Raw genomic sequence first — 24,522 nt, 5'->3', positions numbered from 1 at the left:
AAACCAGAATTGACAAGATCTTTGAGCGATGGAGATTTCTGATTTGTTTGGTTCGACGGCGGTAAGAGGAGATACAATGCGAGGACGCCGAGGCGCCTGAACAGGAGACTTTGCGCCGAACATGTATGGACACTTAGTAGCGGATGTAGAGTCGGGTTGGCTACGGTGAAAGAGATGTTGGTTGTGTAGCATATGTACATGAGCGGTTTGTGACATCGATCTAGTAGTCCCTGAACTCAGGCCATTGTTGTGTGACGCGCTCTGGCGCATTGATAGTAGGCATCTCCTCTGCTGTCAAAGTGACAACGTTATCCAGCGTGCTTTCAATCTTTATTACCAGGCTACGAGGGGACTGAGGTATATCGTAGCGTATCAGTTGGTTTCTCGGCATCTTTTCCTTCGCGAACCACTTGGATATGGAAGCTGTGGTCGGCTCCTCGTCCAAAATCCACCGATGAATCTTGTCCACAGTCGGTCCATATTCTAGACAGTCTACGAGACCGAATGAAGCACGATCTACAGCGTCAAGTTGTATATGAGACCATCCCAACGCATACAGAGTAAAGCTAAAGGTTGTGGTAGCTTCAGTGACAGTCCCGTCAGGGGACTTGGCATCGTAAATGAGTTCGTAGCGCAGGTTCAACTGGAACGAATCCCAACGAGAATCGCCAGAGACAAAGAACAGCCGATCTTCTTCATCCCATCGGTCAGATGGCCACATCTTGACTAACTGAACTTCCGGTGGTAGCTTGACGCGCACGGGAAATTCTCGCATGAAATCTAACAGCCTTTCTGCGTGTTGGAACCTTACCGATGGATCCAACCAATCCGAGAATCTTGGTATTGCCGGTATGGCAGTAAGGAGGTATCGTTCGACAGATCTTCGCTCGTGAAAGGCGCCAGTAGCATACTCTAGAAGATCATACGGTCCCTCTCTCAGGTACATTTCTGGACCAACTTTGCGCAGTCTTAGCGCCAAGTGCTTTCCCGTTTCGATTGAAAAGCTGTTCAACTGCATAACACAGCCATAGTCTTGAGCCCAAAGGTTGCGCAGACGCGTTTTGATGCCGACATTGGTAAAGGAGAACTCGTGAGCTTCCCTCCCATACATGCGTTGCACGATGTGACCATTGACAAAGTCTTTTGGCGAATGCGCGAGAACACCGGTAAGCGTCCATCTGTCAACCCCTGGAGGCCGCACGCATTGCCAAGCAAAGATACTGAGATCGGCTTTCGAACGAATTATTTCCTCTTGAAGTCGCTGGAAAGCCTTTTCAGCCTCGCCGTACAGTAATGGGAGATTGACGCCAAAGATTCCAAGTAGGCAGTAGGCTATATCTTCAGTCCGCGTGGTCTTTCTCTTTGCCGCCCAAGACATTCTTGTTGCCACTGACACCAGGTCCAATGACCGATTATGCAGTAGGATCTCTACGCCAATGCCAGTGATGGTCGACAAATTATCGACAAGATCCGTTTTGAGACCGATGTAGTTCCATCTGGCATTATAGAATTGAATGTCGCGTGGAGCAATCAGTTCTTGGAGAGTCCAACCACGCGTGAACCTAGTATGCTCAGTACGCAAAGCGTAGATGGAGTAATTGGGCGTACCAGCGGCATTTCGGTAAATCGACACTTATCGCTGCAGCGGAAGCCAAGTCCTCCAGATGGACGTAACAGACTTTTGCATCTTTGTACCATCGATACATGGAATTGATCGCTTCCGTAAGCTCAGCGCTACTGCTTTTGTCAATGCAGCAGGTATCGATCCAACAGTGCGTAATACCAGCTTCTTTCGCGATCTCACACGTCTTGACAATCTTCCTGTAGCCTCTCATGGAGGCATCACGGGTTTCAACGTAGTCCCTATACGACACCTCCTCATTGCCCCACGTGTGCGATAGAATTGCGTATGGGGGGATCGATGCGCCTATGAACTCTTGGAATTTCCGAGTCCTTGTGTTGATAAGACGCATGTTGTATGCCGGAGGCGGAGATCTGGAAAGCGGGGAAAGAGGATGTGCCAGTATCTCAGCCTGACGGGTAGAGGAGCTGAAGATGCATGTCGCTTAACTCAGCCCGGGCATGCATCCTCAGATAGGTAAGACGCATCCTTCTTTGCTGTTAAGCCTATCCATAATATCTACGTGATGATAAGTTTGAGAACGCGATGGGTCTTGTATCGTAGATGACTGTAGTTCGTGGTGTGAGTGAATGGCAAAGTCACACGTTCACAGACGCGTTCGCAGAACCGCTAGCTTGTTCCATCGTTAGCGCCAACGACGTCATGGTAATTCGCGTCTGGCGTGACGACGGCTCCACTTTCACAAGCTTCGAGACGCGCATCTCTCCCCGTCAAACCTCTGCCGAGTGATGCTTGTGGCTTAGCAAACATGGCATCTGCGAGCGATGTTCTTACCCTCATTAGCTCTTTGACACTCCGTCTGAGCATATGGATCTTCCTGCGATGGGTACGTACGAGGAGAGAACGAGTAGCTTGATGCATGCAGCTGACCGTTCTGCAGATACCCACAACAATCGTGCCTGCACTTGCGACCGCCCTCACGCTCGTCTACATCCCCTCCTTCTTCACCAGCTTCCAGGACACGGCGCAATACAAGATCATATCCGATGAACTCGACATCATTGTGAAGGAGACTGTCGGTGGACGCGGCGATGACTCCAGCGAAGAAGTACAGCTCATTGACGGTGCCGATGATGGGCCGCTGAAAGAGCTTGACGTCCAAGAGACTGTCCAATATGAGGAAAGGGAACCCAAGGTGCTGCGTACGCTGCTCACTGGGCTCCCAAGTCCTTCATCAGCTATGTGGAGCTGGATCACCTTTGGCATCAACATGGCTCTGATTGCCATGGCCTTAGACGTTGTCTATCGCGCTCCGTTACTCCACCAATGCCACGATGCGAGCTTTGCACGCGTCGGCTACGTGTCGGAAAACAGCGCAAAGATCCTAGTGCGAGAGCCGTACGCCTTTGACGTGAAGGTCCTCTATCGCTCCATCGATGGAACCGAACGATCGTGGATGCACAAGACCCACCGCGCCAGCCAACCCGAGTATTGGCTCACCAACGAGACCGACTTCACGACCGTCATGAACATCGAACATCTGCGACCCGATCTGCCTTACGAGTACATCATCGAGACTTCGCGGGGAAACATATCAGGCACCTTCACGACCGCGCCGAAACCGGGGCGCATATCGATGCTTAAGGACAACAAATACACTTTCGTGCACTCGAGCTGCATCAAGCCTCGCGTCCCGTACACGCCCTTCCAGCACCCTCTCGAATTCCCCGGCATGAAACACCTAGCGCGCTGGCTACCAGAGCTTAAGCCCTACTTCATGCTGTTTCTCGGCGACTTCATTTACGTCGACGTGCCACATCGTCAGGGTAGCGATGTAGAGACCTACAGACGCGAGTACCGACAGGTCTACTCTTCGCCATCATGGCCGGCAGTGAGCGAGAACCTGCCATGGATCCACGTCATTGACGATCATGAGATTCACAATGACTGGAACAGCAACATGACGGGTGTAGCAGTCCCAGCCTACGACGCCTTCACGCACTACAACGCCGCGCCCAACCCTCCTCCTCATCGCGAAGGTGTCACTTACTTCTCTTTCACACAAGGCCCAGCAGAGTTCTTCCTCCTCGACACGCGACGATACCGTACCCCCGCGAGCAAAGACGCTTCTGACCCCACGAAAACCATGCTCGGTGCCCAGCAGCTCTCCGATCTTCTGGACTGGATACATAAACTACCACCTCCGGGTGTTCACTGGAAGTTCATTGTCACGGGTACACCCTTCACAAAGAACTGGCAATTCGGGTCGGAAGACACATGGGGCGGGCATCTGTATGAGCGCAGACGTATCCTGGAAGCTGCCTGGGACCTCTCTTCCGCGCACGATATCGGCGTCGTAGTCCTTAGCGGTGACCGTCACGAATTCGCCGCTACGTCTTTTCCACCACCGAAGGATGGCAAGTGGCCTACGAGCGCTACGGTACATGAGTTCAGCACCAGCCCGCTGAGCATGTTCTACCTGCCCTTCAGAACATACAAAGAGACAGATGACGAGGACGTATGCCTCAAGTACCTTCCTGACGGTAACAGCAAATTTGGTGCTGTGGAGGTTACCACACCTGAACACGGAGAGCAGAGCTTTGTCAACTACAGGCTGTTCATCGACGGAAACGAGGCTTGGACGCACAGCATCAGCACACCACCAGGGAGGAGTGGTAGCCATAGGGCGAAGGATGCCGTGTGGGGATAGTGGGTGCTTGGAAATGGCAGAGTCGAAGGTGTTTTCGTTAGTTTTAGCCACATGTCTTTTTCCAGAAATGAGGAACAGAGCTCCTGTTTTGAGGAATAGTTTTCGTAATCTGGGTATCTTCCATTGATATCATATGTTCCAATTTCATCCCCACTTCCTCTTCGCTTTCTCCTCGTCTTCCTTGGTCCACTCCCGTGGTAGTACGGCGAAGACAAGATACGAGGTATGCGTCTTGAGCTCCGGCTCAGTCCTATGCACCAGCCTGCCCTCCTTGAACAATGTCCGACTCTCCATGTCCTTCTTCGACTGAGCAAGCCTGTCATGTTTACTCGGCGGCACGCCTTCCATCTTCTTCTTCTTGCCCTTGCCCACCTCCCCGCCCTCACCCACATTCTCCCCGCGTTTCCGCGCCTCAGCCTTTCGCATGACCTCTTCCTGCTTCTCGCGCTGCATGCTGTGGAACACTGCCGCGCGGCCTTCCACGTCCCTGAGTCGTTGTACCGCTTCCTGGACGTTTGCGGGGTGCGCGTTGCCGCCACGCACACCTTCCTCTTGTAGACCGACGCGCTCGCGACGTACATCGAGGCGCTTGGCGTTGATCTCTACCATGTCTATTTCCACCCAGCCGAGGGTGCGGAGGGCGGAGACGGTCTTTGTGACTTGTTCGATGCAGGGCGAGAACGTGCAGATACGGACTGCGTTGCGCGGATTGAGGGGGCTGCGGAAGGGTTTCGAGGAGGAAGTGTTCGGTGGTGGTGCTTCGGTTGCGGGTTCGTCTGGCGTGGATGGGTCTGAAGCGACGGACTTCAATGCGGCGGAGGAGGGAGGGGAGCGCGTGAGGTGATTAAGGGCGTGCCATGGCGCTGGCAGATCGAGGAATACGCAGTCGGCGTCTGGGCCTGTCGAATCTTCGAGATTGAAACCGTCGTTGTATACGTCGCGATGGGTTACTTTGACTAGAGGTTCCAGGCCGTGCTCCTTGATCTCGAGCTGTAGCTGCTCTGCGCGCGGTTGGTGGTACTCAAAGCTGTATACGCCGCCAGTCCGTGTCTTGCGCTTCCTCTTCTTGGATGTGCCCACTGCATTCTCCTCGTCGCCGTTTGTCTCGGGCTCTGTAGCTTGTGTCCCCGGGTAGCCATTGTAGACGGCTCGTACCGATGCATGCGTAAAGCTTCCACTGCCTGCGCCGGCCTCGATTATGTGGTCGCCCGGCCTTGCGCGCAGTCTCTGCAATATGTAACTGTAATCGGGCGTGTATACGACTTGGGTGCGGTGCGGTAACGATATCGTCCACATCTCTGGTGTAGGTGGTATGAGATGCGCAAAACCACTACTCGCTGCAGCAGCCTTCACTATATCCTTCTTCGCCGTATCCGGCTCGGCGACTGGTGTGCCCTCTCCTTCATCTTTGGTGTCTCTCTTGCGCTTCTTGTTTTTTCCGCGCGACCCAGTGTCGACAAGGGACGCAAGAATTTGCGTGCCCCAGGGCTGGCCGACAAGTGTACTATGTGGGAAAGAACCGAATCGCGTGTTCTCAACCTTGCCTTCAGGATAGTCGGAATCGGCCTCGGGTCTCAAGACGGCAGGAATAAGTTGATCGCGGCGCAATTGCAATATACCGAGATTGTCTGCTGTCGCGCAAGTCCCCGGGTCAAGGAACGGGGAAGGTGTCGTCGCCATGGGTGAGAGAAGTCGCGACAGACCAAAGATGTGGAGATGATGCGATCGCGACTCGGAGCTCCAAAGAACAAAAAGATATTCAGCGGGGAGCTTTCGAAGACGCTATTGGAGGGGAACGCCAAGCCCTCACTGACAGGGATTCTTATTGCTCACCCATAGACCACCAACAGAACGTGACGAGAACATCACTTACTGACTCACCGTAAGCGGCTCCCGGACTTACACCTGGCCTGACTACTAGCACCGTTTCCCGTCACTCCTTACAGTCCCATTTCCCGCCACATTGATGGTACTTGCTTTCCGGTCTTTGTCCCGCACCGTCAAATCGCCTTCCCCACTTCTACTTTCGAAAACCAACTGCACTTGGATACACAGGAGTCAAATATCGCCAAGATTAGCAGCCAACATGGCGACACCGGCGCGCACCCAACCTCCGTGGAAGGAACCCAAAGGATCAAGCCCAGCAAAATTGAAAGTCTGGAACTCGTTGACGAGATCAAAGAACGACTTCGTACCTATCGATCCTGAAGGCAAAGAAGTCAAGTGGTACAGTTGCGGTCCCACCGTCTACGACGATGCACACTTGGGTCATGCTCGAAATTACGTCACAAACGACATTCTGCGGAGAATCCTGGCCCAATACTACGGTTACAGGCTGAAGTTCGTTCAGAATATCACAGACGTTGACGACAAGATCATCCTGCGCGGGCGCCAACAATATCTTCTCGCTAAGTTCAAGGCCGATAACCCAACTGTAACGGATGAAGTTGTCAACACTACCATCAAAGCCTTTGACGCATATGTCAAGAAAAACCTACCTCTGCTCAGTGAGGATGTCAACATCGGCAGCTTCAACAGCGACTCTGCAGAGAAGTATGCCAATGTCATTCAGGGCAAGTCCGTCGACGGTGTTGGTCCGCCAGGCGACAAGGAAGCGAAGATCAAGATGCACCTCCGGACGGCCAGCACAGCAGTCACGTCGTTGCTGGCTCCATCGAAGTCGACCCCTGAGGATGTGGAGATTTTCTATGCTGGCGCTGAGGACGTACTGTTACCTTACCTCGACTCACTATATGGTTCAACTATCGATGCCAGCGACCACTCGGTTTTCACGACACTTACCAAGAAGTACGAAGCGCGCTTCAACGAGGATATGCGAGCGCTCAACGTCCTGGATCCGGATGTAGTCACTCGCGTGACTGAGTACGGCGATGACATCGTGGCTTTCGTAGACAAAATTATCAAGAACGGCATGGCATACAGCACATCGGATGGATCTGTTTACTTCGATATTGAGAGCTTCGAGAAGAGAAAGGGGAACCACTACGCACGCCTGGAGCCATGGAACAGAGGTGACACGAATCTGCAAGCAGATGGCGAAGGTGCTCTGTCAACAGTCAAGACCTCGGAAAAGCGCAACGACTCCGACTTCGCGCTCTGGAAGTCATCGAAACCGGGAGAACCAGCATGGAAGAGCCCATGGGGCCCAGGTCGACCAGGATGGCATATCGAGTGCTCCGTTATGGCTTCGGCCGTTCTAGGCGAACAGATGGACATACACAGTGGAGGTATCGATCTCTGCTTCCCACATCACGACAACGAACTAGCACAGTCAGAAGCCTACTGGCAAAAGGAAGGCGGTGCGCAGTGGGTGAACTACTTCCTCCACATGGGTCACCTGTCTATATCCGGTTCCAAGATGTCAAAGAGCTTGAAGAACTTCACCACAATCCGCGAAGCCCTGAGTCGCGGTGATTGGAATGCACGGAGTTTGCGCATCATCTTCCTTCTCGGAGGCTGGCACGACGGTATCGAAATCACACCAGACATGCGAAAGTCGGGTTCATCATGGGAGAGCTATGTCACCAACTTCTTCTACAAAGTTCGGGATCTTGAAGTACACCCAAACATCAGTTCGACCGGTGCTGAAGACGAGAAGGTGAAACAGTCTCTTGAATCTGCGAAGGAGAAAGTACACAGGTAAGACACGAGAAGATGGGTATCGAAACTTTTACTAATGTAGCATCAGTGCGCTAGCCGACTCGTTCGACACACCTACCGCTATGCGTGCGATTTCCAGCCTCATCACCGAATACAACTCAGCCGACAAGGCTGGACTGTCTGATGATGTCTCATTCGACGTCGCTCGCTACATCACCCGCATGGTCCGGATATTCGGCCTTGACGGTTCAGCTGACCCCTGGGACGGTGGCATCGGCTGGGCTGGCATCGATATTCCTTCGGCCGCCAAAGAGCACGTATACGCTGTTTCACGGGAACGGGACCAAGTGAGGCAGCATGCCATAGCCGGCGATCTCAACGAGAACCTAGACTCTATCATCGCCCAGCATAACCCCGCGAAGCAACAAGACATAGAAGCAGTCCCATATGCCGAAGTCCTTTCCACTTTCCAACAGTCTCTACAAGACCTCGCAAAGAAGCAAGCGCCAGCAAAGGACTACCTCGACCTGTGCGACCAGCTCCGCGACACGCACCTTTGGGATCTCGGCATCTACCTTGAAGACCGCGAGAACGCGCCCGCCATGGTCCGACCGGTCGACGCAGAGCTGCAAGCCGCCCGCTCTCAGAAAGAGGAAATTGCTCGTCAGAAAGCGGAGGCTAAGCTCAAGCGCGAACGCGAGGAGGCGGAGAAGAAGGCGAAGCTCGCAGAGCAAGCTAAGATCAACCCTAAGGACATGTTTAGGACTGAGGAGTATAGTGCGTGGGATGAGGATGGTCTGCCGACGAAGGATAAGGACGGTGCTGATGTGGCTAAGGGGAGGGTGAAGAAGCTCAAGAAGGAGTGGGAGAAGCAGAAGAAGTTGTTCGAAGAGCATATGAAGGCGTGAGCTAGTATGTCATAGCTAGTGATGTCAACATTCTATCTGGGAAGGTGTATTACGATTATTGAGATAGCTTTAGGTATGAGTCCTACTGCTTCGGCAGGCTACCATAGCCAGTATGCTAGCGATATAGCTTGCCAGCCTCCGAGTTGCACGGAATTTTCCTCTGGCCTCATTTAGATGTTCGTGATGATGAACCGCGGAACCGAATACGGCAAGAGAGGGGTCCAACAAGACCCTATTAAGCCATGCTTACAGTTACATCTCTGCATCGGACTGTCCTCCGGCAGGCTTCACCAATCGCCCTCAGTCGTGACGAAGAACCTTCCGATCAATACATATTCCCGTGCGCTCCTGTTGCCAGAAAGTTTCTGTCATCGATTTAACTCGTTTACCTCCTTCCTTTGAATTGATTCTATCAATTTTGTGTTATACACTGCTCCTGATCACCTTTCTTCCACACCACCGCGAACAGCCGTAACCACGACATGGCACACAAGCCAAGCAGTTTGCGTTACAAGTTGAATAACCAAGCATCGTTCCGCCTGATACACCGCAATACCGTCCAAGCTTCTGTCAACATCCTCGAGAAGGCAAACGATCGCATCAGAAAATGCAGCATGGAAGGATCAACGTTTGAACTCCCAGAGTACGGCAAGGCTGCCGCACTACAACAACGGTTGGATGAAGGCCAGTGGCCTGTCATCGTTAAAGTCAATTCGGAAGTTGACGTAGAGCTTTTGTTTGCGTTGAAAATAGCTCACGAGTGGCTACCGAAGGTGGTAACACACGTAGACTTATTGAAAAGTCTTACTGCTTTCTTGGAGCCGTTTCCTGTCTTCTTCTCCTGCCGCCTGCGGACTAAAGAGGATGGTCGGGTTGCCAACAGAGAGCTGGTCACTCTGCAAGACAACTGCATGTATAATGTTGACAATTTCTTATCCCAACCAGAAGATATCTCAGCTCATTATGCTGGCCGCAGCCTTCTTATCTTCAACGAGATGCGCACCATTGCGCAATGGATGTGCGTGGATCCTGAGCAACGCCTATACAAGAAACCGTCCGACTCGCTACCGACCAGGAGCTCAACGGTGTCCTCCAAAAGATTTATCAAGAGCTGCAGTGTGTCGGTCCAGGCTGATGCGCAATCTCAAGCTGGTATGCAACATGCTGGTCCTGTTGATTACCTAGGCACGCTTGCTAATGCACGAATTAGAAAGCGATACCATCTTTACGCCATCCACGACGCGTACATCTTCTCCTCACTTCGTGGAGATATGTTCGCACTGTCATATGCCGCGATCTACCTCGTAGCGACATCGCGACGAAGATGACCAACTGGTGAAGGTGGTGGCGAAAGCAGGTCTGATTGAGGTTACCACATGGTCTGGTCGCCCAAGCGAACGGATTCTAGTTTTAATGATATATCCGCAAGATGATTAGAAAAGTAAAACTCCACCATTATTATGATGTAGATTGTGGTGTCGTGTGGCAATATTGATGAGAGCCGTAGGGCGCGCTTTGAAGATCGACGAGCCCAATTAGGTTAGCGTAAAGTATACCAACGCGGTGTTATTGCCGAAATTTTGGGGAAGCAGCCACAAGCTTTCCCCATATCCCCAGGCAAAGCTTCGCAATTGGACATCCTGCGTGCAGCATGCATACAGATCCAACAACCAAGCTCAAGATGGCATCGGATCTCAGTTAGCCTCCGCGGCCGGAGAGTGGGGACGATGAGTTGAAAAGATGGTTGACCGTCGGATAAAACACCGAAGGATGCGCTTCTTTCGAATACCCACACACCAGCCACACCACCTCTTGGAAGCCGTACTCTTCGTCTTCCTCATCACATCAGGCAATTGACAACATCCTTTCCAGTCCGTTGAGATGAGTGCCAACCGCGATGTGGAGAAAGCCACGATATCGGAGTTCGGAGAAGCGCACACCGAACGCCATCACGAACGCCATCATGACGCGTCGTACGCCTCAATAAGGGTTCCATCAAGACCAGCATCCCAGCACGAAGAGGAGGAGATCGAAAGAATACCGACATACCTTACTCATACATCTCGTACCAAGAAGTCGGTGATCGGACTGGCTAAGACAATTACCGCTCGTTCGAATGCATCCGTCATCGACCCTGGGCCACCGCCTGATGGGGGTGCCAAAGCCTGGGTGCAGGCGTTCATGGGCCACTTCGTTATCTTCAACACGTGGGGGATGATTGCGACATTTGGCGTCTTCCAACAGTATTACACGCTCGACCTGGGTCTTGAACCATCAGCCGTATCCTGGATCGGAAGCTTCCAGATGCTGGGTCACTTTTCGCTGGGCATGTTGACCGGGCGTCTTTTCGATGCGGGATACTTCTACTGGTCAGTGATACCCGGCATGCTCGTTTCCTGCCTCGGCATGTTCATGACCAGTCTGTGTACGAAGTACTGGCAGATCTTCCTTGCGCAGGGTGTCATGAATGGAGTTGGAAACGGGATGCAATTCGCGCCTGTTCTGGGACTTGTTAGCACATACTTTGCGAAGAATCGGAGCGTGGCACTCGCGATCATGGCCAGCGGCAGTGCGACGGGTGGACTCGTCTACCCAACGATCGCACGACAGCTAGTTCCCCGAATTGGTTTCCCATGGACTGTCAGGGTGATGGCTTTCATGATGCTAGCTGTGGGAATATGTTACAGCTCCCTGTTGAAACCACGACTACCTCCGAGAAAGTCTGGCCCAGTGCTCGAACTCAGCGCGTTCAGAGAAATGCCGTATAGTGTATTCCTGATGGGAGTTTTTCTCATTGCCCTTGGGCAGTACTTCGCCTTCTACTACATCTCATCGTTCGCGATCGATATCCTTGGTCTACCATACGCAACCTCCATCAACATTCTGCTAGTATTGAACGGTGTCGGTGTCCTTGGTCGTATCGTACCGTCCTATTTCGCCGACAAGTATACCGGGCCGTACAATATCTTAATACCCTTTTGCTTCGTCTCCGCTTTTGTACTTTACTTCTGGCCTCTAGTCAACAGCGAGCCTAGCCTTTACGCTTGGGCGGTGTGCTATGGCTTCTTCGTCTCGGGATTCCAAGGAATCTTCCCGGCTGTAATGACTACGCTGACAAAGGATATGAGTAAAGTAGGTACGAGAAATGGGCAGGGACTTGCCATCGTAGGTCTGGGCACTTTCATCGGGCCACCGATCGCAGGAGCGCTGATACAAAGCAATGGTGGAGGTTATCTTAGCGCGCAGATCTTCGCGGGAACTGCAGTGTTGCTAGGAAGCTGTATACTGGTTGTGGGACGGTGGAGTATCACAGGATTGAACCTGAAGGTACGAGTATAGAATAGCAGACTAAGCGATGTGCATGCTATAACGAAGCGAATTTTACCAGTTTCACCATTTTCCTACAACGCGCGTCTTGTCTTCCGAAGCCTTGGAGCAGCGATACCTCTCGCCATCTTCTTGCCGCCGCCAATCGGTATATACGTCCCATTCAGCCCACACCCAAAGTTCTCACACGTCGAGATAGTATGCACGTACCGAATCTTCCCCTTCTCGACGCGGAAAGTATGGCTATCTGGAGCCGGTGTCTCACTCGCCCTGTCCAGCCCCGGGAAACCCACATAGATATTCACGCTGCCCATTTCGACGTCAACCACATACCGGCGATCCTGCACATAAACCGTACTCGGCAGACCCAAAGAGCAGGTCTCGCCATTCGTCATACTCGTATCGGTATACGCACCTCCTTCAAGCCTGGCGCAAGGTGTGCCAAACGGAATGGTGACATTGACATTGCCAAAGCGGTTGAAGTACGCATCGCCAGCCGCCTTGATAACCTCGCGGGTATCCTGGTCCGCAAGCGGAACAGGCGACCAATCCTGCATCGCATTCCAGTACGCCGTACCAGTAGCATTGAACAACCAATCCCCTTCATCACTAACCAGGGTCTCCATTCTCGTCACAAACTTGCCGTTCCCCTCCACGCGCACGCCGAGAACATACGGGTGGCTTGACTCTGCCACGATGATCTCGGTGAACGCGCTGCAGAGGTACGGGTCTAGGAAGACGCGCGAGTCGGTGCTGTTGAGGGGCGTGTTGATGATGGAGGTTGCGGCGGAGAGATTGGCGGGCTTGAAGTTCTCCGTGTAGGTGAAGTTTTGGAGCATGTAGTTTGTGAGAAGTGTGGAGTTGCCAATGGTTTGGGCGGAGAGGTAGAGCGATGTGAAGGCGGCGAGGAACTCGCGTTCGCAGGCGCTCATTGCGAGGGGGAGGAGCGCTGTTGCGCTGAGAAGGGTTGAGGGACGCATGTTGAGGGATCGCAGCTCTTGCAACTCAGCAACAATGTGGAATTGATTCAGGATAGTGCTGTTGTTCCTCGTATCTTTCTCAGCTTTATGAAAGATTACAATAGCTTTGAGACTGTGTGAACTGCCGTTGGAAATAATCTGGACTACCATGCTCGAGCATGGGTGCGTTGCGGATGGACCTGCATGGACGTTAATATGCGAATAGAGTGTGGGGCTTGTCGGCATCGTGCACGACTTTTCATCCACCACACGTTCATCCCAAGCTAATTCGCAGTCTATTTAGGCCAAGATTATGGTGCGAGCGGATATTAGTGTCGAGTTTATCTTCCATGCCTAAAAGATCAATGCTGGGCTTAGTGATATCACTGTACAGTGAGAGACAAAGTTACGAATATTCTCCACGTTCATAGCACTAAGCAGTGCAGCTATCCGTACTACCCATTCTGACGGAAAACCCGCCTTTCGCAAACATCCTTTAGTCTTGTAAGCCAATGACCTTTTACCGTGATCTCGTCATATGCGCAATCCCATAATCAAGAACAAACAAAGCAAGGCCATCGGGCGGAGAATCACTCCTAAATCTGTAAAGCATGAAATAGAAGACCCCAAGCCCTAAAAGACGTCAAGCCAAAAAGGCTAATAACAAGACCACCCCTCGCCCTCATCACACACGTCCTCGTGGGCCGGATCGACCAGACTCATCGGAGAGGTCATCGGGTGAACATGCGGGGGGTTGGGGTAAACGTAGTTCACACCGGAGAGACCTACAGCGGGAGCAGCGCGTTGTGGATATGGGCTGTGGCTGCGGCTACGCCTGCGGCGGGTAGCACGTGGGAGCTCTGTGGCACGCTCAGGCTCCTTAATGACTGGCTGGTCGATTTCGTCCTTGCAGTGCATGTCCTTGGCGAGGTCGAAAGCGTCTTGAAGGCTGATCTTGTCGCTAAGACCTTTCTCTTGAGCCCATTTCCAGATCTTCTTCATACCAGTGCTGCTCTCGATGATGTTCTTCTCGGGACCGGAGACGTCGCTGCTGTTGATGGGAATGTGGACAGTCTTGTCGCCGGACTCGACGGTGGCCCAATAGGTGACGGTATAGTCAGTAGATACAGGAGCTTCTGGTTCGGGAGCGTTGTTGGAGTCTTTAAGGTTACCAATGGAAGCCCATGCGTCGTCTCCTGAGCTCTGTGGGCCTGGTCCAGTAGACCCCGGATTACCAGGCGCGGAGTTGGGGTTTATCAACCAAGCAAGGTCCTTACACTCGTATTCCCAACTTGACGGAGCCCACAGGGGATCCCTTAGCCCACCTGAACCGCCATATCCGTCACTAATCGCAGAGGGGGCTGCACGAACAGCGCCCGTCTTGTTCTTGGCCTTGTCCTGGTCCTTCTTGGACTCGTCTTCCTCTGTGGAGCTTGCGATGTCCTTCAAAGGTCGGAGTACGTTGAAACGGTCGGCATCTCGCACATCCATCGTTGTTCCAGTAGGTTCATCGTTGTGAAGAGGTGTGAAGGCATGTGAGGGATCAGTGACCATTAAGGGGTTCATTACGCCGTCTTGAATGGACTGGCGATCCATTTCTCCCAAACCACCGTTCTCAAGCGGCGCAAGCCAAGCCCTCAGCATCTGTCGGATATGATCAAGACTGCGGGCGTTGCGGTACATGGAGACAGCAACAACTAGATTTGCGCCGCACATACGAAGGATCTCGAAGACTTCATCGCGCGAGAAGGCGTTGGCAGTAAAGTCCAGAAACTCGTCTACCATAGCGTCGTCCGGTGCGGGGGTGCTGTCAGCAGAAGCAGAGCCGGTAGCGGTCTCGACATCAGAAGTCTTCTCTGGCAAACCCTTGTCCATAGAGAAGAGGTCGGGAATCGAATCGGCGTCGGAGTCGCTGTACTCTTCTCCATCTGTGTTGAGACCATAGTTGAGACCTTCTACTGCTACGCGAGCCTGCTTGTTATCTTCCGCAACAGTCGGAAGAAATTTACGCGGCTCTAAAGTAGTAGTTCCGGCTGTCGCGTCGCCGTTCTTGACCTCGGCACAGTCGTCTTCGATCTCGAACTCGATATCGGAAATGTCGGAGTTATCTAGAAGATTCAGAAGATCGATGGGTGAGATACCTTCCTTGAGGGTAATACAGTTGACGTTGTGATCTTGACCCGTGTGGACACCGCAAAGGGCCTCTAGCGATGACTGGCTGGGTGCGTTCTTCTTTGGGTGAGTGCGTTCTGGAAGCGAAGTAGCGGGCTCGGGCTTTGGGGTTGCAGGGCCGCTCGGGGAAGAAACAGGAGCGAGTTCGCGTTTAACCCAATGTAGAGTAGCCATGTTGTCGGCGTCCAGGATAGTTTCGACATCCTGCTCGCGAATCTGGCGGTGGACGTCCTCGAAAGTCCTGAGCTCAGGAAGCGGTGACCTAGATGCCCTCGTTGCAGCGCGAGCATGGGACAATGTCGTGGACAGCTCAGTCGGCCAGACGAAAGTGTCGAAAAATGTCGAATGGAGGTTTGGTCGGTCTGCAGTTGGGCTATTGCCATCATCATCTCCAGACTTGACCTTAACAGTACTCCACTTCTTCTTCACGGACTGCTCTTCACCCTGATCATCAGCGCGTCTAGCAGAAGGAGAAGCCTTGACTTCCGCCGAGCGAGTAGGAGCAGTGTCGGTATGCGATAGTGAATGTGTCTCAGTCTGATGTCGATAGTTCCCATAGGGCCTTGGAGTCTGATCAATCATACCTCCCGCGACTTGGTCGGGTTGCTGAACCGCGGAGCGCATGTTGTTGTACACGGGGAAAAGATCGACGGCTGAGGGGAACGCCCCGATCATGTTACGGGCACTGTTGATAGACTTCTTCACTGCCATCTCGTGGGCTTTAACCAGCCCTCGGAGTCCGGCGGGGTCGTTGCGGCCGTTTGCGCCGTGTCCAGCGGGATCTTGCTCGTCGTGTTCTTCGCGCTCGTTGCTGGAGGCGTACGCAAGGCCGTGTTCCTTGTCCTTACCAGGTTGGCCGTTCAGGACTTGCTCATACTCAGCGTTGAGTTCTTCGATCCGAGCTTCGAGTTGAGCCAAGGCCTCATCGTCGTTATCGAACGCAAGCTGGGACGCCGCACACATGTTAGCCTCTTCAGCGATTTCCTGGAGTGGTCGAAGACCAGCGGTGTTGACCTTGGGAGACATCCTGTTGGAAGGCGATTGGTACTCGTCAGAGCTTGGCGGGGTGTGAGCAGCGGGACTGAATTGATCGCCGCTATCGCTGTCACTGAAGGAGCCGGGAATCCACATCGAATTGGCTCGACCGAAACGTCCGCGTTGGCGCATCCGGTCCATGTCTAATGGAGTAGCTTTCTGTAGAATGTTCGTAGTCGTGAATAGAAGAGAAGTTGTTTGGAGGTAAGGTACCGCAGTGTTGTCGGGGTGTACGGTGGAGGAAAAGAGCTGGTCGGAGAGGGGCTTTTTTATATGGCCTTAGTGCGTGAGAGCTTGGACGTGGATCTGGGTGAGAGCAGGTGATATCACTCAGAGACGAGAAGTGAAAGATCGGACGTTTCTGGATAATGACGTATTCGGGAAGGCAGACGCGGAGGTGAGGGGCGAGTGAGTGTCGAGCAGGCGGTAGTGACGCAGATAGCCTAGCCGCTGGTATAGATGTGCGACCAGTACACCAGTATCGTCCAACGTAGGCCGAACGATCATCTTCACACCCCCATCACTCAAGCAAAGGTCTCCTCTCTGCATCCCTCGTATTCCACCAGAAAAAGCCTCTCTTACGCGTCCCTCCATCCACCTCTTCAACCTCGAATTCTTTCTGCTCGCCATTCACTCTTCGCCACCACTTCCCCCAACTTTCGCTTCTTCTTACCCATACCTCTTCCGTTCCATCTTCATAGAGCGCGTAGCCACCTCGACTTGCCTTTGCACCAAAGCCAACCCCCTTGATACACTTCGCGAGACTGTACAGCACTAGAACACCGAAGAGCGTAGAGAAGATAGTCACGATGGACGTCAAGAATGTGATTGTAGACACTTGACAGCCCAACCCCGAGGTACGCAGCTCAAAGCGCTCAGATGGTAAAGCGCATATCGAGTCGTAGCGAATGGGTGAAAGGAGAGGAAAAGCTTTTGATAAAGCGTCCGTAGGTAAGGGAAGGCACGTCGAGGACTGTTAGATTCAGTCAGTCATAATCCGCCGTATCCCAGGGGTGAATGCGTGACAAGTCGATGGAGGAGATATGAACATACAATAGCACACCACCCGCAATGGCCTTTACTCCGATGACAGTCACCACAATCATCATAGCCCCAGCACTCGAACAATCGTCCCCAGTCGTCTTTAGGGCTGCTTTGAAGCCGTTGATGGAGCAGTCCCGTCACGTTCTTCGACGCGTCATCGTCGCGCTTGGCAGAGGTGGCTGGGCAGTTGGATGGCATCATGTACGTGTGGAGCAGCCAGGAAGTATACAACACCCAAGTCACGTAAGATTGAGGGCCGCTACGCGAAAAGAATAATGTTGAAAACGCCAAAGAAAGTTGGGATGAGATGAGCGATCAGTTGCGATGAAAGGTCGATAAATGCGGGGCGCGATAAGACGCGCGCTATTCTGCATTCGTCACGCATCATCACCTCGGCTTCCAGACATTCCAAGGTTCTGCGGAAGTCATCAGCTCACGAGGCCAAGCGAGGCATTCAAGACACGAAGTTGCAGGAAGAGCGAGTGATATTCACTGAAGCTAAAGTATGTACAAAGAAGATGCCCCAGATGTATCAAATGTCGAGACCGGGGCGGGAGATTGGTGTGCGCCTCTTATTTAGGGACGCACTGAGAGAACCATGTGTTGTTCACTGCGCACTTGTATCCGCTGACACAAGCTGTCGGACCAGTGTAGCCTTGACCGCCGCATCTGATTCGAAGTTAGTATGTGTTCAATGCATGAAAGTGCTTTGTCCACTTACTGTTCCCAGGCGTTTGCCGTCTTGGTAGGAGTAGCTGAGGGTGCTGCAGATGTCTTGGTCGGCGCAGCCGATGACTTTCCTGGTGTGGACGATGGCTTCACAGGGGCAGCTGACGAACTAGTCGGAGCCTTGGAAGATGAGGGCTTAGCGGTACTGGCGGATGACGGAGCGGACGACGAAGGCTTACCACCTCCACTGCTTGCACCAAGTGCAAGGATCTTAGCAGCAGCATGTTCTGCGAGCACGACGATGTAAGATGTAGGGTTGGTGAAGATGTGACTGCGCCATGTTAGTTCGAGGATGTTGTGTGATATTGAGGGTGAGCTTACCCAGGGAAGAGAGACGCGTCGACGACGTGAATGTTCTTCGTTCCGTACACCTGAGTGTTCAGATCCACGACGGCTGTTCCGCCAGTAAGACCACTATCGGTTCCAATCTTCGCGGTTCCGATCCAGTGGTTGGCGCGACGGGCAGCTGGTGTCTTGGGAAGGCTGGCAACGTACGCCTCAACCGTCATGTTGGGTGATGGTACCTGGAACTCGATCATTGGGTTCTTCTGGATAGCCTTCATCATGCTCTTGATACCGGCAACAACTACACCGGTGTCGGCTTCGTTCTGTAGGTAGGGCGCCTTGCTGACGTAGACGTTGAGAGCACCGTTGATGGAGAGCGCACCACGCGAGGTAGAGCCGTGGCCTAGATACTGGCTGATAGTGAGGTGGTGGGTGTCGTTGGCACCGGGGCCTTCAACACGAGCAGTCCATTGGAGCGATCGGTCAATGCCATCACTTCCCTTGATCACTTCCCAAGCGAGGGGACCAATGTTGGGCGCAGACTGAGCAAGGATACCAGAGCGCTTGGAGAGGTACAGATCCTTGTCGCTCTCGATGGGAGCATCCCACGCCTTGTAGAAGTCGTAGAAGGAGATGTTGGGATGCTTGATAACAAGGTCGGTGTTGACGTGGTCGTTCAAGTTCTGGCCGACAGGGAGGTTGATCCAATCAGACTCGTTGATCATGGTCGAGCCATCGAGGGCGCTGTTCTTGACGATGCTCAGCTGGTCTTTTGGTCCAATGCCGCTGCGGAAGAGAACCTTGGAGGATCCGAAAGCTCCACCGGAGACAATGACACGGCCTCCAGGGTTCAGGTTGACAGTACCGCAGTAGCCAGTGCCGCCAACACCGCTCTCAAGCTCGACGCCAGTAGCAGTATCACCGGTGCGAACGATACGGCGGGCCATGGTGTTAGTCCACAGCTTGAAGTTCTTCCTCTCAAGGGCGGAAACCATGTAAGTGCCAAGAGGACCCTGCCTTTGACCGTTGTCGTACATGAAGGGAGAGTGAGAGTATGTGCGGTTCTTCTGGTTCTGTTGGTCGTTCGCGACGACGCTCTTCCAGCCATCTGCACCAAGCGCACCGGATAGGACATCGAAGCCTTCCTGCTTGTAGCGCTTTCCGTCGACAGAAGGAGTGTCAGTACCCGGGATGCGCTTGAAGACACGGTCGATTGCGCCCTTGACGTCAGCTGACTTCCAGCCGTTCGGGAACTGGTAGTCGAAGTCAATGTCAACAGGCTTCCACCAAAGCGCAGCGTTGACAGCAGCGCCTCCACCGAGAACACAGCCAGCCATTTGGTCAATGTCAGTGCAAGCTACACCAGCAGAGTCAACCCAGATCTGGTTGCAAAGACCGGGAACGTCGAAGCGGGTCAGGTTGTTGCTAGTGACCCAGTCAGGGCCCATCTTTCCGCCGAATCGGGCGAGAGATGGCGGGCCCTTCTCGAGCATGAGAACACTCTTGCCAGACTCAGAAAGCTTGTCTGCTACGGGAATACCTCCAGCACCACCGCCAATGACGATGTAGTCGAAGGAGCCTGAAGGAGCAGGCGATCCCTGGCACTTGACAGGTGCTGTTGGAGTGGGCGTAGCCGATGGCTGACCAGATTTGGTCGGTGTAGGTGCACCAGAAGGCTGGCCACCTACCAACTTGAGGTAGTCGGTGTACTTTGCGTTCCTCGCGTCCGCGGTAGGAGCGCCGAACTGAGACTGTCCCTTGTTGTGGAAAACCCAGGTACCGTCATAGATCTTGTCATGCTGGGCCCAACCGATAACGTTGACCTCAGTAGTGGGAAGCTGAGAGCCCTCAGCACCGCCCTGGTTCCAGACCCAGCAGTGCTCGCATCGGTAGACGATCTCGAAGTGTGTGTCGGTGACGGAGTGGAAGATTTGAGTCAAAGTCGCGTTGCCAGTGTAGTCCTCAGGAGCGACATAGCCACCTGCCCAGACAAACTTGGTCTTGACGGCATCTTCTTCCGGCCATGCAACGAGGAGAAGAGAGTTTGGCATGCCACCAGCATGGCTGACACCGGACCATCCCTGCCTGTTTGCTTCGAGCGAACCTTTCTGGGGAACATTAGCGGCTGCAGCATCGACGCAGACTTGCTATAACTTACAATGTAACCAATGTACTCGTCGTTGGCTCCAGTAGGTTCTCCAGGCAGTACCCAACCCCACTCGAAACCACCTGCAGTCTGGGCGTCACTGACTGTCTGGCGCCAGAACTCAATACCGGTGCCTTCGTGGGTGAACGTTTCCTGCGCAAGAGCGAGAGGGGCGAAAAGAGAGGATAGCAGCGAAGCCGCTCGAACGAAAGAAGAGGTCTTCATCTTGGAGACTTGTTACCAGCACGTCGAAGATGAGATGAATTGACAAGCGCAAGTTGTAGCTGTGGCCTCTATCGCTATGCCAGGGTGCGGACGTGTTATATACACATCAACATTATGCTAGACTACGCCGCCGTGTATGGGGTTGACACCCGTGGCCAAGCCACTACCTGGGGAACTTCCTTCTGGAGGCGGCAGAAGTGCGCATTGAACCAGGTACGGAAGACGCGCGCTGGCTGGGATGGGCCAAGCGAGGGGCGTGATTACCGTGGGCGACATCGTCATTGGCTGTTTCAAAACGTAGGTGATCTGGCCGAGATTCAAGGTTAGTCGTTAATATGTCGAAACTACGGCGGCATGGGTGGATTGATTGATGTAGATTGACAGAAGCCGGGACTGCGACTTAGCATCGCCGTTAGCCATGTGCCCCTTGCCCGTTCGGGCCCAGGCTTCCCCACAATCGTTTAGTGGCTGGTGGGATGGACCGTCACTTTCGCGCTTTCGCCTCGCATCAGCCTCTTCAAGTGCACCATCTGCACCACCAGCTTCGTCGGAAAGATTATCAAGTCAGTGCTCTTGACCTCGTGCAACCGCCACAGCCTTCTCGGTACCGGCTTCTTCCCGCATATTCCGCAAGGCTGCCCCAAAATGAAGGACGGCTTCCAAGCCTTCTCGCTGACCGACAAGACGCGCACGTTTCATTGATTGAAACACTTGACCAGACCAGTAACACACAATCTATTATATTACGCATTCCTCCTCTCGCTTCCCACATTCCAAGAGCCGCGCCACGGTGTCGCGGCATGTCTCGGTCATATCCTCCTCCCTGTAATTAATACTGCGGTTTTTCCACCCAACCGCCGGTTCAAAGAACGCGCAGTCAAGACCGCATTGGTGCTCGTTGCCTATTTGGTATATGCCGAGGGTTCTATGCGCTGAGGAATCCACAAAGCACGTGTCTCGTGCATACACAGTATATTTTCAAAAGTGCGTTACGGCGGGCGAAATAGATTGGGATTAAAGTGTCTCTGGTCACGCGAGTCTACCGCGAGTCGCATGCGTGCCGAACTGGAAGGTCGACCAGATTTGAACAATAATGCCGTGTTCCATTTGGACAGCTTGAGAACGGTGCAGAACAATGGCATATAGGAAGATTCATCGACGCGTTGATGAGGACATTCAGGATCTAACGTAGTAGCCTACATGATGAAGGCTTATGCGGTTACTTGTGCTTTACTGGCCAGCGCTTCGGCACACACAATTTTCACCCAGCTACACGTCAATGGCGTGGCGCAAGGACACACTAAGGGGATTCGAGTGCCGGTGAGCATGTTCACGATTCCCATGTTGCTCCCCTGCTAACAGCACGACACAGACCTACGACGGGTAATGCACCCCGCAATCGCCTTTTGAACTCCAACTCACTTACGTTTCCAGACCAATAACGGACGTTACATCAAACGATGTGATCTGTAATGGCGGGTAAAGCATTACAAAGCGTGGAACCAAGCGCTAGATTGACCCGCATTCAGCATAAACCCCCACAGAACGCCTCTTCCCAAAGACATCATCAATGTACGCTGGTTGCGCAATAAGCAATAACGCCACATGGCTTCGGCTTACTCCTTGTCAGGTCAAAGCTGGAGACAAGCTCACTGCCGAGTGGCACCACACGCTCGATTCCAAGCCCGAGACGGACAAGTCAGATCCAATTGACCCCGGTCATCTGGGACCCATCATGGTCTACCTTGCCAGAGTCGATGATGCCTTGTCTACCAAAGTGACGGGACTCAAGTGGTTTAAGATCTACGAGGATGGTATGGATGCCAATGGCGAGTGGGCCGTTACAAGACTGTATAACAACAAGGGCCTGGTAGACTTTGTACTGCCGTCATGCATTCCCAGTGGACAGTAAGTCATCTCCAAGTTCTTGCCAAATCTATATGGTCGACTGACACGGGTCTTTCCAGGTACCTCCTTCGCGCAGAGCTCATTGCTCTCCATGCCGCCTCAAACTACCCCGGTGCTCAACTCTATATGGAGTGTGCTCAAATCAATGTGACAGGAGGTGGCAGTGCCAGTCCGGCGACTGTCAGCTTTCCAGGTGCATACAAAGCGACTGACCCGGGGATTAAGTTTCAACTGTACTGGCCGATCCCGACCAGCTACACAATTCCCGGTCCGAGACCATTCACTTGCTCTGCCAAGATCAGGTAGGCAAACATGGGGGACATTCACGCGCACATACATAAACTTCTCTTCTTCTTGTTGCGTCAAGTACATACAAGATCCAACCCAAATGCAATCTAGTGAAAGGGTAGTGGAAATATAGATACACTTTCGCTACACTCAAGATCCATCCATAATGCCACAAGAAATGACTTCCCCATCAACACGCAAGATAAACCGTTCCCCAAGACTGTCTTCGTGTATGCATCCCACAAACAATCTGCCCGCATCTATCTCACATGCATAACGCGTGACCGCAGCTTCCAACCGTGGAACCTTGGAACTCCGTACCTGCGTCAGCAGCTCCACTCAACCTGGAGCTTCCCCACCAACACCTCGTGCCTCCACAACCCCAAGCCCTGCAACACCGTTCCCGCAAAGTTACGCCCCACCGTACTCGACAAGACCGAATATACGCCCTGATACTGCTACTTTGGCAAAATCGACGGACCCTGACGTACGCGTATAGCCATATCGAATATGCACGACGAACGTGAGTGCTCCTCTTCCCCGCTACAATGCACACCCAGCGCAATGCGCGCGCATAGCCAGACCATGCGACCAGTTGTGAGCTCCAGTGCGAGGGTGCCGCTTGAGAGCATGTTGAGAGATCACTAGCGACCTCGGCATCGTCTCATTCGGACATGCGAGCTCTGAAGTGTGACTACTCGTCGCATCGCATCGCGTCCCTCCACCCAGCACAACGCGCGCGAACCTCGCTAACACCACTCCCACAGACCCCCACCCCCTCCTCGCCCAAGTCCCCCTAACACTCTCGCCCTTCCTCTCCCTCCCCACATCCGTCCCCCTGCCATACTCCTACGTAACCCTCCCGTCGACGCTGCCTCCCTCGATCCTCTCTCAGCAGCAGCAACAACAAGACCCGTCCAACCCCAACGCCTCTGCGTCGAAACCAGCATACGTCACCTCATCAACGGGCACATCAGCGCATCCAGACCAGATACTCACGTCGTGTGTTGCGCTACAAGAGCACCTTGCTAAGCTGGAAGCGGACGCGAGGAGGACGTTGGCGGAGTGGGAGGAGAGGCGGCGGAAGGAGGATCTCGCGGAGAAGAGGAGGGTTGCGCCTGGGTGGTTGGACAGTGGAGTGCATATCATCAAGCCGGAGGGACCTGGCGATAATAATGAGTCGGCTAAGGAAGAAAAGGTGCCGGAGCAAAACCTGATGGATCTAGATCCGCAGGCGGAGCGCAAGGCACAAGAAGGCGAGGAGCTGGATAGGGTGTTTGGCGGATTACAGGTCTAAGTCTACCATCTCAACATCACTATACCCAAGAACAAGATTTAGCGACCAGCGGTCTTCATAATAGATTAATACCAAGTTATACAACTATAAGCTATGACATGCTGTTTTAGCTCAAGCCTAGATACGCGTCGCCTACAGTGATCCCCACGGCGGCGCGACATTACAGACATATGAGAACCGAAGTTACGGAAACAGAAAGGGGAATCTTGAAGGAAGAATGTGGAGAATTAGTGCGACCATGCTGAATCGCTGCACCATCTCTGTACGTGCAACACCACCAACGCCA

General features: G+C 53.2%; 9 protein-coding genes across 9 annotated transcripts; 4 read left to right on the top strand and 5 right to left on the bottom strand.

The window, feature by feature from the left end:
• Nucleotides 1-220: 220 nt before the first annotated feature.
• J4E83_001210 (uncharacterized protein) lies at nucleotides 221-1,973 on the bottom strand (the record flags this gene model as incomplete). Its single annotated transcript, XM_049328167.1, has 3 exons — nucleotides 221-1,562; nucleotides 1,609-1,639; nucleotides 1,784-1,973. 3 exons carry the CDS (start codon nucleotides 1,971-1,973, stop codon nucleotides 221-223), a joined length of 1,563 nt encoding a protein of 520 aa, XP_049192685.1.
• A 417-nt stretch (nucleotides 1,974-2,390) lies between these two features.
• On the top strand, nucleotides 2,391-4,292 carry J4E83_001209 (uncharacterized protein; the record flags this gene model as incomplete). The annotated part of the gene is made up of 2 exons (XM_049328166.1): nucleotides 2,391-2,468; nucleotides 2,523-4,292. 2 exons carry the CDS (start codon nucleotides 2,391-2,393, stop codon nucleotides 4,290-4,292), a joined length of 1,848 nt encoding a protein of 615 aa, XP_049192684.1.
• A 144-nt stretch (nucleotides 4,293-4,436) lies between these two features.
• On the bottom strand, nucleotides 4,437-5,972 carry J4E83_001208 (uncharacterized protein; the record flags this gene model as incomplete). Its single annotated transcript, XM_049328165.1, has 1 exon — nucleotides 4,437-5,972. One exon carries the CDS (start codon nucleotides 5,970-5,972, stop codon nucleotides 4,437-4,439), a length of 1,536 nt encoding a protein of 511 aa, XP_049192683.1.
• A 406-nt stretch (nucleotides 5,973-6,378) lies between these two features.
• J4E83_001207 (uncharacterized protein) lies at nucleotides 6,379-8,821 on the top strand (the record flags this gene model as incomplete). The annotated part of the gene is made up of 2 exons (XM_049328164.1): nucleotides 6,379-7,952; nucleotides 8,002-8,821. 2 exons carry the CDS (start codon nucleotides 6,379-6,381, stop codon nucleotides 8,819-8,821), a joined length of 2,394 nt encoding a protein of 797 aa, XP_049192682.1.
• Nucleotides 8,822-10,702: 1,881 nt separating this feature from the next.
• J4E83_001206 (uncharacterized protein) lies at nucleotides 10,703-12,160 on the top strand (the record flags this gene model as incomplete). Its single annotated transcript, XM_049328163.1, has 1 exon — nucleotides 10,703-12,160. One exon carries the CDS (start codon nucleotides 10,703-10,705, stop codon nucleotides 12,158-12,160), a length of 1,458 nt encoding a protein of 485 aa, XP_049192681.1.
• Nucleotides 12,161-12,222: 62 nt separating this feature from the next.
• J4E83_001205 (uncharacterized protein) lies at nucleotides 12,223-13,128 on the bottom strand (the record flags this gene model as incomplete). Its single annotated transcript, XM_049328162.1, has 2 exons — nucleotides 12,223-13,097; nucleotides 13,125-13,128. 2 exons carry the CDS (start codon nucleotides 13,126-13,128, stop codon nucleotides 12,223-12,225), a joined length of 879 nt encoding a protein of 292 aa, XP_049192680.1.
• A 636-nt stretch (nucleotides 13,129-13,764) lies between these two features.
• J4E83_001204 (uncharacterized protein) lies at nucleotides 13,765-16,305 on the bottom strand (the record flags this gene model as incomplete). The annotated part of the gene is made up of 1 exon (XM_049328161.1): nucleotides 13,765-16,305. The coding sequence occupies one exon, from the start codon at nucleotides 16,303-16,305 to the stop codon at nucleotides 13,765-13,767; it is 2,541 nt and encodes an 846-aa protein (XP_049192679.1).
• Nucleotides 16,306-17,930: 1,625 nt separating this feature from the next.
• Nucleotides 17,931-20,743, bottom strand: J4E83_001203 (uncharacterized protein; the record flags this gene model as incomplete). Its single annotated transcript, XM_049328160.1, has 4 exons — nucleotides 17,931-18,027; nucleotides 18,080-18,358; nucleotides 18,409-20,480; nucleotides 20,531-20,743. 4 exons carry the CDS (start codon nucleotides 20,741-20,743, stop codon nucleotides 17,931-17,933), a joined length of 2,661 nt encoding a protein of 886 aa, XP_049192678.1.
• A 1,200-nt stretch (nucleotides 20,744-21,943) lies between these two features.
• Nucleotides 21,944-24,236, top strand: J4E83_001202 (uncharacterized protein; the record flags this gene model as incomplete). The annotated part of the gene is made up of 9 exons (XM_049328159.1): nucleotides 21,944-22,063; nucleotides 22,116-22,126; nucleotides 22,178-22,222; nucleotides 22,273-22,315; nucleotides 22,374-22,651; nucleotides 22,711-22,953; nucleotides 23,439-23,462; nucleotides 23,518-23,546; nucleotides 23,707-24,236. The coding sequence occupies 9 exons, from the start codon at nucleotides 21,944-21,946 to the stop codon at nucleotides 24,234-24,236; spliced, it is 1,323 nt and encodes a 440-aa protein (XP_049192677.1).
• Nucleotides 24,237-24,522: the final 286 nt, after the last annotated feature.

The sequence above is a fragment of the Alternaria metachromatica genome (assembly GCF_023757995.1).
Source record: "Alternaria metachromatica strain BMP 0045 chromosome Unknown scaffold_2, whole genome shotgun sequence".
In the NCBI taxonomy this organism is placed as follows: Eukaryota; Fungi; Ascomycota; class Dothideomycetes; order Pleosporales; family Pleosporaceae; genus Alternaria; species Alternaria metachromatica.
This window is presented reverse-complemented; position numbering and strand designations above follow the sequence as displayed.